The following is an 11,603-nucleotide window of genomic DNA, read 5'->3' on the forward strand; positions in this document are numbered from 1 at the left end:
TGCCCGGAGCTGGAATTTGTTCCATCTCTCTAACTTCAGAAAGAGCCTCTTAAGAGCCTTTTAATCCAAACAAGTGCTCTCTTGTCCTGTTTCCTTTGGGGAATGTGAATAGGGAAAGAACCTGGATGGAACTGGCCATTCCAGGGCTCAGGCAACCCTCCTGCTCTTCACTTCTTTCAGGGCTACCAGGGTTGGGGGGGGGGTTCCCTCCTATTCCCACAGCAGGCCTGCTAGGGGACCCTTGGACTTCTGCTTGTCCTTATCCTCGACAAGCGGTGAGAAGGAAAGATCTTAAAGGGAGGAGGCATACTATAGGCATTTAATAAATGCTGGTAACTGATCAAAATGGAAAGGCAGTGCAGCACAGTGGTTCAGAACACAGGCTGTGGGGTCACTAGACCGGGCTTCTAATTCACCACCTATGTAGTACGTTCGTTAGCCTATGTTTCTGTATCCATGAGCAAGACATAACAAGAACTCCTTGTGTCACAGCATTACTATGCAGATAACATAAAAGGATACCTTTAGAAAAGAATTGAGCACTAACCTGGAATATAGTAATAACTTAAAAAAAGTTTGCCTATATCATTATGCTAAAGACAAACAATGTCCATGCATTCGTTTCTTCCCAATCATGAAACACAGCACAGAACAGTGGGGACATTGGGCGACCCTGCCACTCTCATTAGCTTATGCACAGCCTTCAGCAGGCTACTGTCCTTTTCTCCACTTATAATTAAGGGACACGAACTAGATCAGTGTTTCCTATTTGTGACAATAATAGTACTGAATCATACTTTTTATTTTTATTTAATTAATTAATTTATTCACTTGAGAGAAAGGCTGTATGCACTGGAACACCAGTGGGGAGGGGCAGGGACACAAGCAGACTCCCCACTGAGTGCAGAGCCTGACACGGGGCTCCATCTCCATCTCAACGACCCTGAGATCACGACCTAAGCCAAAACCAAGAGTCAGGGGCTTAACTGCTGTGCCACCCAGGCACCCTGAGAGAGAGAATCTTAAGCAACTCCACACCCAGGGTGGAGGGGCATGCAGGGCTCCAACTAATGATCTTGAGATCATGACCTGAGCCAAAATCAAGAGTCAACTGAGCCACCAAGGTGCCTTTGAATCATACTTTTCAAAAAAAATTTCCCTTTATAATTCACTTTCAATTTTTCTAATCATGTCTAAGGTCAGGCTCTATTTGATGGTAGCATATCTTTCCAATACCTCTCTCATACTTGCTAATCTCTTGAACAAAGAGAGCTGGCCTCAGATTTAGAATCTTCTGTGACAGGCCATGATATTAAGCTAGAATTTAATAACATTGCTTTGTTATCACTGCATTTATTTCCATAGTTACCTTTAAATTATGGCAACTGATACTGGTTTCCATCCATGGTAGTGACCTAACTTTTAAAAATTAACTTACGGGGCACCTGGGTGGCTCAGTCAGTTAAGCATCTGCCTTCTGCCCACGTCGGGATCCCAGGGTCCTGGGATTGAGCCCCATGTCGGGCTCCCTGCTCGGTGGGGAGCCTGCTTCTCCCTCTCCTTCTGCTACTTCCCCTGCTTGTGCTCTCTCTCTCTCTCTGTGTCATAAGTAAATTAAAATCTTAAAAAACATTTTTTTTTTAAAGATTTTATTTATGTGACAGAGAGACAGCCAGCGAGAGAGGGAACACAGCAGGGGGAGTGGGAGAGGAAGAAGCAGGCTCACAGCAGAGGAGCCCGATGTGGGACTCGATCCCAGAACGCCGAGATCACGCCCTGAGCCGAAGGCAGACGCTTTAACGACTGCGCTACCCAGGCGCCCCTTAAAAAACATTTTTAATAAAAATATATTTAAATCACTTTTTAAAGGGGGGTTAGTGAATTAATTAACTAATTAATTAATTTTTTAGAGAACTCTACGCCCAATATGAAGCTTGAACTCACGACCCCAAGGTCAAAAGTTCCATGTTCCTCCGACTGAGCCAGCCAGGCACACCAAAAGGAGAGTTAGCTGAAAAAGAACATAAAGATCTACTACATGGCAAAAATTATGAAGGCAGCACTAGAAGTTTGGGAAACGCTGAGCCAGAAGATTTTTAAAGTCCTCTGAATCCTGAAAGTGAGTGCTGGTGTCCTGGAGTGTCAGGCTACAATCCTCCCCTGTCCCCTTCCTTCCTATTGGCCTACAGCTTGCAGGTGCCTCTCAAACTTCACCTCCTCCCTGGAGCTTCTTCCAATCCAACAGCCTGACTAAAAGTCACACCCTCCACTCTGTGCCCAGATCATGCTCTTCATCCATGGATTGTAGCATTTATTAGCCAGTACTATAACCCTCTCTTTATGTTTATCTTCCCACTAGAACATGAGCTCCTTGAGACGGGAATTATGTCTTGGTATTTTATCCCTAAGACATCTATTAAGATGTTCTGCGTCTGGAATAAAACAGGTGCTTGAGGAATGTATGCTAAATAAATGAACCAATGCCTGAGCCCTTTTTTCACCGAATGGAAAGACAAAAGACAGTGGACAAAGAGCAGTAGTAGAGATTCATTTGCCATAATTTCAGTTCAACACTTCTTAGCATTTAAACTGAATGGTAAGGACGCCTAGGTGGCTCAGTTGGTTAAGCGTCTGCCTTCGGCTCAGATCATGATCCCAGGGTCCTGGGATCGAGCCCCACATCAGGCACCTTGCCACCCCCTCCCCCCCGCTTATGTATGTGCGCGCGCTCTCTCTCTCTCTCTCTGACAAATAAATAAAATCTTTAAATAAATAAACAAGTAAATAAACTGGATGGTAGAACACTCACCTTTTTGACCTCAGCTTCAAGCACTAAATTAAATAAGAATCTTTAAATCTGTTTCAAAGAGGCCTTGCCACATGAAATGTTTGGAAAAGTAAACTTTTCTTCAAGAAACTTACCAGGATTGAGAAGGGACCAGTCACACCAGCACAAGGCCAATTACAAACGTACTTTTGACTTCTGCAACATAGACCAGAACTGGGTAAATATCCAAGAATACTCCTTCCATGTCCTTCTAGTGGTAGGACATAATACCAGCAAACACTAGATTCCAGTGGTGAGGTACAGCCCAAATTGAGGTCTCAGTATTGTCATAAATGACATATGAATATCACAGTGCTTTATCATACAGAAATGACACACATATAAGGGGGTACTTTCAAATGTGGAAAAACAGTAAGGATGGCCCTCTTTAAAATTCAGAGGTTGCCCCCTCTGAAATATGGGGCTTTCTCACTTATGTTCTTCGTGTCACTCTGGGCTTTGGACCCATCACTGATAAGCAGGTATACTGTAAGAATCTTTAAGCCACATAGGAAATGGTATTCTTCTGACTGGAATAAATCTGTCAACAAAAGGTACAGACTAACTGCACTAAATACTCTCTGCAGGTTCTTATTAAAAATATACATTCAAGTCCAGCATAGTGCCTTTACCGCCCACATCTGTTTGCTATTCTATCTCCATTACTAATACTGTAACACAGGGTCCCCATTCAGGCAAGATTAATTCACTGTTCCCAAAGCCTTCTGCTGACACTGCAATGGATTTGTTTGGAAGGCTATAAAGGCAGGCCCAGGCATTGCTCTCAACATGTGATCAGTAAGGAGATGAGGCCTGGGCCCCCAGCTTAACGAGAGAGAAGAGGAAGTTGGGTTGGACCTGTGATCAGAGAGGTAGAACACCCTAGTGGTTAAAAGCTCAGACTTTGGTCTCAAGACAGTTCAGCTGAATCCTAGTTCTTTTCCTTTTAGGCAATTCATTTACCCCTCAAGTGATTCAATTTTCTCATCTATAAAATGGAGATAACAAAAGAACCTGGTAAGACTGTGAAGTATTTGATGTGATGATAAGGAAGATACTAAGAACTAAAACAAAGCAAAAGACAAAAACAAAACAAAACAAAACACCCTGATGATTATCATCTTCATCATGATACCATCATCATCCCCAGAATCAGCCTCTTACACTGAGGCAGGACAGGAAGAGCCCTGCTAGTCCTTCAACCTACACGTGCTAACTGGTCATCACTAAGATACCAAAAAGATAGTATCAGAGGCAAAAAAGATAGGACAAAAAGCAAAAAGCAGGAGATGATATGATAATAGGAAGAGAATCAGCTCTTGAATAACCATGCTGAGGAGGGGGAAGGAAGACAACATTTAAATTGAAGAAAAGTACCCTCTCACAAAAGAGTGTAGACGGAACAAAATATTTGGGTTTTTTTTTTTAATCATAGATAGTAACTTACTCGAGGACATGATATAATTGCTTAAGAGACAGTAAAACACAGTCATTAAGAGCATGACCACTGGAGCCAGAATGTGAGCATTAGAATCCTGGTTCCACCACTTCCAAGTTGTGTGACCTTAAGCAAGTTATAGACTCTCTTTGTATCTCAGTTTCCTCATTTGTAAAATGGGGCAAATATGAGTATCTACCAGTATTATATGGTTGTGGTGAAAATAAAATTAGTTTATACATGCAAAGTGACTAGAAGAATACCTGGCTCATAATCAATGCTTAATAAATGTTAGCTTTCATTACTATTAGTGCTGCTGTTATGGTTTTAGCTGACTTAATACTAAGTTGATATTTAACTTAATATTAAAATTTGTTTAAATTCAGTGGTTATAGGGGTACGTAGGGGAGAAGTATACAGGGCAGGAAATGGGGGATAGACTAGAATAAAAAATGTACTATGGATTGGCTGAGCATAGACAACTGCAGGTTACAAGGCAGTAAGTAAGATCAATAGAGGGAGAGAGATGGATATATTCACGACAAAGCAAGTAGAATAAAATGTTAATTGCATAATCTAGGTAGTGAGTATTTGTGTGTTGGCTATAAAATTCTTTCAACTATGCTTTGTGTTTAAATTTTTTCACTACAAGCTAGAGGGGAAAAAAAGCAAGTAGACTTAGAGGCATCAATTCAAATTCTGGGTCATAGCTATGCTGCCTGTCCTCTGAGCTCAAACACCGAAGCAGCTTGGAAAAACCTGATGGTTTTGGAACACTTGCTCATCATCAACACTGCCCTGCACCAGATGAGCAGAGTTCGGGTGCTGACCTGGATCAGTCTGGCACAAGCAGATACGAGCGGAGGGCAGAAACCCAGAGGTTCTGCCTGAGAAGTGCCAACCACAATGAACTATAACAATATCACCCTTGCTCAGGGAAACCCCAGAAATAAGGCCCAAGGCTAAGGAACAGACAGGTGGAGGGTAGGCAAGTGCCATACACTCACTCATGGACTCTGCTGTCACCATAGAGATCACTCAGGCCGAAGCTGATGTAGTGCCAGTGTTCAGGGATATTGGCAGAAGGGCTCCCCACGTTCCTGTACATGCTAACATAGTCCAAGGGGTCTGGGCCGCCCAACCTGCAAAAGACAAAACACAGGGGAGTCAGTGTGAGCCTGAAAGCAGACAGTGTGAAGCTAAGGGGTCATGCCTTACAAATCTAAAGATCCCATCCTGGAGGAACCTGGGATGACTAAAAGGAGGCCACACCTCCAGGATAAGACCAAGGGATGGGCAGCTAGAAGCTGCCCAGTTCCATAGGCACAAGAGGCTCCCTTTGATCCCCAACATGCAGGACGTCTTTTAGAAATAAAACAGACTAGGTGGTGGCCCCTTTTACTTCCTCCTATTTCAAATTACCAATCCCAAATGCGATTGGCAGGGATTATCTCTCTTCCATGGAGCCTGTAAACATGCCAAGCTTCAAGACGAGAGGTGCATTAGTCAATCAATTGGCTTCTGTTGAAAGACCATCCTGAGCATCCCCAATGGGCATTGTTCCTGGAAGCAGAGGCTCAGCTCCACTCCTGCCTCTTAGACAGCTAATTCCTGAAAGACTATATTGTGCCCTATGTTAATTACAGTTTGTTCTAAACAAACCCAATGCCTCCAGACCCCAGCCTGCACCCCACAGACCAAAGCTGGTCTTTTCTCATGCAAGTGACAAAGGCCACACTTAGGCTAGTTCAGCCCTGCACAGAGAACCGCAGCACGCCAGACTGAGCCTAAAGCGCCTGCATCCAGGAGATGATCCCAGGAGACTGTCACCTCAAAGGCAGAGCTGGAATATTAAATGATTTGGGGTCTCTGAGGACCATATTAAACATCCCCCATAATTCCAACAGAGAAACAGCTGAGGAAGAGATTCAGTCATTAGCTCACTCTGAGGATTTAATTCCATAAGGGTTTCCTTTAGTAGAGCAATTAGTGCTCTTTAAAAAAAAAGAAGAAAAAAAAAAAAAAAGTCCTGCTTTTCTTCAGAATGGATAGGGAAACTTGGTAGACTTGAGAAACAGCCTAAATGGAAACCATCAGCGGGAGGAAGTCTTCATTTAGCCCACAAACACTCTGCATTTGAGCTGCCTCGGACATCTGACTATTCCACAGACTGCAAAAACTTTGCCTGCTCCTGGGACATTGATGGAGTGCACTTTGCAATTGGGATCGTACGCTGAAGGAACACTAACAACCAAATAAAAGGCATGTTACATGTGATCCCAGCAAGAGTGTCAGCACCATGCAATTTAAATACTGTTTAAAACCAGTAGGTCTGGTTTCATCTTCTTTTGCCAGGGTATTACTTGCCTTTATAGAAATCCTTATTCCCTGCTAGGAAATGCTAAGTTATTTATAGAACATATAAGAAAGTTGCTACAAATAGCTAAGAATCTCAACTGAATAGATTAGGAAAAGGGACAAATCCCCATGTCTTTCCTTAACTCTGATTTGGCCAAATCATTTGAAGACTTCCACAACCAGGTGAATATAGAAAAGTTTGCTGGGGGAAGGAGGAAACAAAAGGGTAGCTGTCCCTGGAACAAGCACATGAGAGCTGCAGAACCCCGTTAACAGATCAGAGTGACTACAGGCTCCGCATCTGCTCCGATTTCCTACTGCAAATTCCCAGTCTTGCCCCTCCGAGTGGCAAAACCCTATCCACGGTTTCATGCTCCCTCTGCCACACCCCCTGCAGTCCTCTCTCAGGAGATACTGCATCAAGGAGTGCGGCTTTACCTTAAAACTGCAACGAATAACCAAGAGTCAGACAAAATTAACCTTGTCCCCAAGAACAGTGCTCTGTTCTATTTACTCAGAAACCTGATGGGAAATAGATGAGTATATAGAAAATAATCATATTTTGCACTTAGAAAAAGATGTTATCCAAGGACCCAGAGCATCCCTTGATTATCTTCCTTGAACTTACTTCCTTGAACACCTAACTTCACTCTACATGCCAGTTGCAGGACTGCAGTGGCTCCAGGGTACAAGCTCTGCCTCCGTGTTTCTGCTCCCTGCTCAGTAAAGTCTCAGCTTTCAGCCAGGATGTCCCTGCTGGCCAGGGGCCACTAGCCAAAGAGCCAACCTTCTGTCAAGAGAAAAGGAATCTCAAGGGACCCTGGGCCACAGCCAGACCCAGGTAGCCTTAGGCAGTCAAACTGCCAAGGAGGCCTTGTGGGATCTCAAAGGTGAGGTGTATCAATGAATTGATTTCAGAATCTGAATTATGCAAACCCTTCCAAATCTCAGAAAGAACCTGTCGCTCATCTGCTCCTTCTTATATTTTTCTGCATCTAGCCAGCACTTCTACCTTCACGAAGTGCTCTTGATTAGTCATTACATGTTGGCCCATCTCTAAAGATAAGTCCTGCCTGGTTAACAAGCTTGCAGCAGAGAAAAGGAAAGGAAAGGAAAGGAAAGGAAAGGAAAGGAAAGGAAAGGAAAGGAAAGGAAAGAAAAAAAGAGAAAGAAAGAAAGAAAGAAAGAAAGAAAGAAAGAAAGAAAGAAAGAAGAAAAAAAAAGTTGCCCAAATCAGTCTTAGTCCTTTGCATGTGCTTTAATATCTTCTACGCGCAACTCTATCCTTCACGGCCAGTTGGGTGACAGAAAAACAGCTGCCCAAGTCTGTGTATGGCTTTCTCCATACACTCAAATGAGGCCTGAACAAATAGCATCGTAGAACCTGGCCCACTTTTTCTCATGACACAATCCAATACAGTTCATCACAATACATATTTAAATATAGACGTGCAATGAGAATGGGTCATTAAGTTATCAAGAGTTGCTTTTCACTCAGAAGCTCTCTTCAAAAACTCCTCTCAACCAAAGAACAGTTTGCCTGGGGAAGAGAACCGTACCACTGGTCACACCTCCTCCTGGCTATCAGATATGGCTCTCCCATAGGAGGTGGCTGGTGTCCAGGCCCTTCATGCTGTCAGTCTCTTCACATCCTCCCACCGACACAGGGAACTAGCCTCAGCCCTAGACAGTCTAGTTTCTGCCATCTCCAGAGGAAGCTAAGAGGTTATCCTGGAGAAGATTCAGTCCTAAAGGGAGAGGTAACCAGCAAAGACATCCACTCTATCAACCTCCCCTTTAGGTCTACCTGCCCCTTTGGCCACATCCCAAGCTGCCTCCTGAACAGTCTTTCAGAACTCAAAGAAGGGGATCATCTAATACAGTGTCTACATGAATGCAGTTCTGGACAGATTCAACCAGTTCCTCAATTTGGTCCAGAAAGACCATGAAGACAGGCTCTTTGTCAGAGTCCCTCGAACACCTGTTTTGCCCAGAGGCTGTAGAAAGAGACAGGTTGCAAACAGGAATGGGAAACAAGAAAGGACCATTCCTACCCCAAGGGCAGCCCTTCTGTAAACAGGTCTGATCCTTAACAGAGCCACTTGAGGGTTACTCTCAGCTTCCCTGAGAGACTGTTGCCTAAATCCTGAAGCTTGTGGCCAGGAAGCTTCTCTTGACATCTCGCTGCACTTCTTTGCTCCGTGTCCAAGTTCCAGGTCTTCATTATTTACTGTGGTCCCCTTCAATCCTGAGCCAAACCATGGATCTCCCTGACCCTGCCTCTGTTCTAGCCAATATCCTAAAGCACAGCAGCTGCAGAGCCAGAGGAAGCTCTGCTTGGAGAAAGCAGAGCCAGAGGAAGCTCTGCTTGGAAAAAGAGAACTGTGCAGAGTAAGCAGAAAGTTTATCAAGAAAAGTTGCTCCGTGAAACTTCACATGCAAAAAAAGCACTGCACCGATATGACTGACGTCTGAGCTCATGGGGAAGGTATCAAAAGGAGACCTCCTCCTCCTCCTCTCTTCACAGGCACAACTCTCGCAACTTGCTCCCCTCCTAACCTACGGAAGTGCGGGGGTCCCCAAATCCACCCATACCCTGTGCAGTCTCGAGCTCTCGTTACTCCGCCAGCCGCACTCCTCCAAAGCCCTCTCATATGCTCCCCAGGCCCCGCCTCGCCTCCCCCATCCCACTTCAGCCGCCCCCCGCCCCCGGCTTCCCCTCGCCCACTAATGACCCCCTACAGGCGCCCCCTCCTTTCACCACGTTTACAGTTCCCTCTCGCCTATCGCAACCCCCCCATCCTACACACACCCCCAATTCACTCTATTCTCCTAATCCCAGTTAACCCTTCATCCTTCCTCCCTCGTTAACCCTTCGCTACCCACAGGCTCCGTTAACCCCTTTGTCCCCATTCCCAACTTCAGCCTTAACTCCTTCCCTCGCAGCAGGACGCCCTCCTTCCAAGTGCTTTAACCATTCTTCTCCACCTCCTCCTCCCCCGCAAAGGACTTCGCCCCCGGGGTTCTAACGCTTCCCAGCCCGCCCCTGTCCTTCTCCCCGCGGCCCAGGGCATACCAGTACTTGACGATAGCGGTAACCTGGAGCGGGTTCGGCTGGTCAGGGTAAAGGCGACGGCACTCTCCGTAGATGGCGTGCAGTCCCGGGGGGAAGAGCGAGGCGAAGGCCGGGGGGGCACTAGGGCCAGGGGCCGGGGGCGCGGCGGGGCCGGGGGCGCCGCTAGGCCGCAGCTCCGCCATCCGGGCGCGTATGGTGCTGGGGGGACCGGGGAGGGTGGACGAGGGGGAGAGCACTGACGCGCCAGCAGGCGGACTCCGCGGGTGCGACTCCCCGAGGCGATGGGGGCTGCAGCGAGGTCTAAGCTCCGCGCCTGCGCACGGCGCACAGTCTGCCCAGGCCTTCGCCGCCGCAGAGACGGCCAGAGGGTGCCTCGGGGGCCGCGGGGCGCTCGAGGGGGCGGGGCGTCGGCGCGCCCTATCCGAGTATCCATTGGGTAGTGTCTGTGCCAGTCACAGGTGGGGAAGGCGTGACTTGACAATAGGACCCGCCTCCCTCTCCTGGTGTTGGGGGTGTCCCAAGGCTCTTGGCCTCCCCCTAGTGTTAGGAGGAACCCAGGTTTAAATAGAGATGTTGAGACATCCTAAGGTGCTAGGGTCCCACGAAACCAGTGGGAAATTCTCCGACAAAGGGCTTGTCACTGTACTGCTGACACGCTGCTAGTAAGAATTTAACCATAAATCTGACAATAATGGATTGATTCATTCATCCGTTAGATTTTAGTTTCAATAGATTATAAATCTGAATGTTTCTTACCGTCATTGAATATCCACTTATATTTACTGACAGTAATGCCGCCAAATTCAGGGGTCGAATGTTGAAATACTTATTTTGGAGTCCTGTTAAAAAGTAGCAAGAGTTTTAGTTACTAAGACTAATTTAAAAGACTTGGAAATTTTTTATTTTTATTTTTTTAAGATTTTATTTTAGAGAGAGAGAGAGCACTAGTGGGAGGGGCAGAGGGAGAGGGAGAAGCAGTCTCCCTGCTGCTGGATCCCAGGACCCCGAGATCATGACCAGAGCCCAAGGCAGACGCTTAACCTACTGAGCCACCCAGGCACCCCAAGACTTGGTAATTTTTTAATGAATGCTTTTAGTTATGACAATCTCGTCTTTGTTCTGTTTTACGCAGATGTATGCAGATTGCCTTGAGGAACACCAATATTCATTATCTACTATGGACCTGCTCTTTCCCATTACCTTTCACTCTCTGTAACTGGGAGAATTTTTTTTTCTAATTTTAAGTAATCTCTACACCCAATATGGGGCTCGAATTTACAACCCCCAGATCAAAAGTCGTATGTTCTACGGACTGAGCCAGCCAGGCGCCCCTGGGAGAATTTTTAATTCCTAAGGCACCTGGTTGAGAATTATTTTCCTGTGTACAATAAGGAATTCCAAGAGAAAGAAATAAAAAGGAGTCCTGATTGCCAATGCTATTGACTAAAGTGTCCCCGCAACTTGAAGGGGGTGGGGATTGCATAATCTGGAGAAAAATGCGCTGGGCTCCTATGAAAGTAGCGGCACATAACTTCTTCACCTCCATTTTCTTAGTCATCAATGTCAATTCTAACTCTCCATGAAAATTAGAGATACTAAAGCAGTTCCTGAAGCTATTAAATGAACGATGTTTTTGAATGACCAAAAGATCACCTGTACCTGTAGTTCCAAATGTCAGTCTTCAGACCAATGTTAGCCTGTTGCAAAGTTTACACCCATCCAGGAAAAAATGCACTGGTTTTTTCAAAAAGCAAATTTTATAAAATTTAAATTGTTTTATTTTGTTCTGGGAGTATGTCCTCCTTCCCCGTGCGTGTGGGGTGGTGGTGGGGGTATTAAATTTTCCTTTATTACGGTTTGATGCTGATAAATGTTTATTAATGTCTTACTGCCCCAAATAAAAA

At 45.5% G+C, this 11,603-nt stretch overlaps 1 protein-coding gene across 5 annotated transcripts in view; it reads right to left on the bottom strand.

Moving 5' to 3' along the window:
• Nucleotides 1-10,080, bottom strand: part of SUFU (SUFU negative regulator of hedgehog signaling) — a 112,024-nt gene extending 101,944 nt beyond the window's left edge. For 2 of the 5 annotated variants that reach the window (XR_006780624.2, XM_087862755.1), the window contains exons 1-2: nt 9,700-10,080; nt 5,273-5,407 (exon numbers count right to left, since the gene is read on the bottom strand). Coding sequence is in view for 4 of the 5 variants with exons in the window: in XM_087862755.1 (XP_087718881.1) it covers nt 5,273-5,407; nt 9,700-9,881 (317 nt within the window). In the remaining variant the exon portion in view is untranslated. Of the gene's footprint in view, nt 1-5,272; nt 5,408-7,251; nt 8,672-9,699 lie in introns of those variants that run through there. The other 3 variants (XM_045802986.2, XM_045802985.2, XM_045802988.2) reach the window with 2 other exon arrangements.
• Nucleotides 10,081-11,603: the final 1,523 nt, after the last annotated feature.

The sequence above is a fragment of the Ursus americanus genome, chromosome 6, assembly GCF_024610735.1.
Source record: "Ursus americanus isolate L20-20 chromosome 6, mUrsAme1.1.p, whole genome shotgun sequence".
In the NCBI taxonomy this organism is placed as follows: Eukaryota; Metazoa; Chordata; class Mammalia; order Carnivora; family Ursidae; genus Ursus; species Ursus americanus.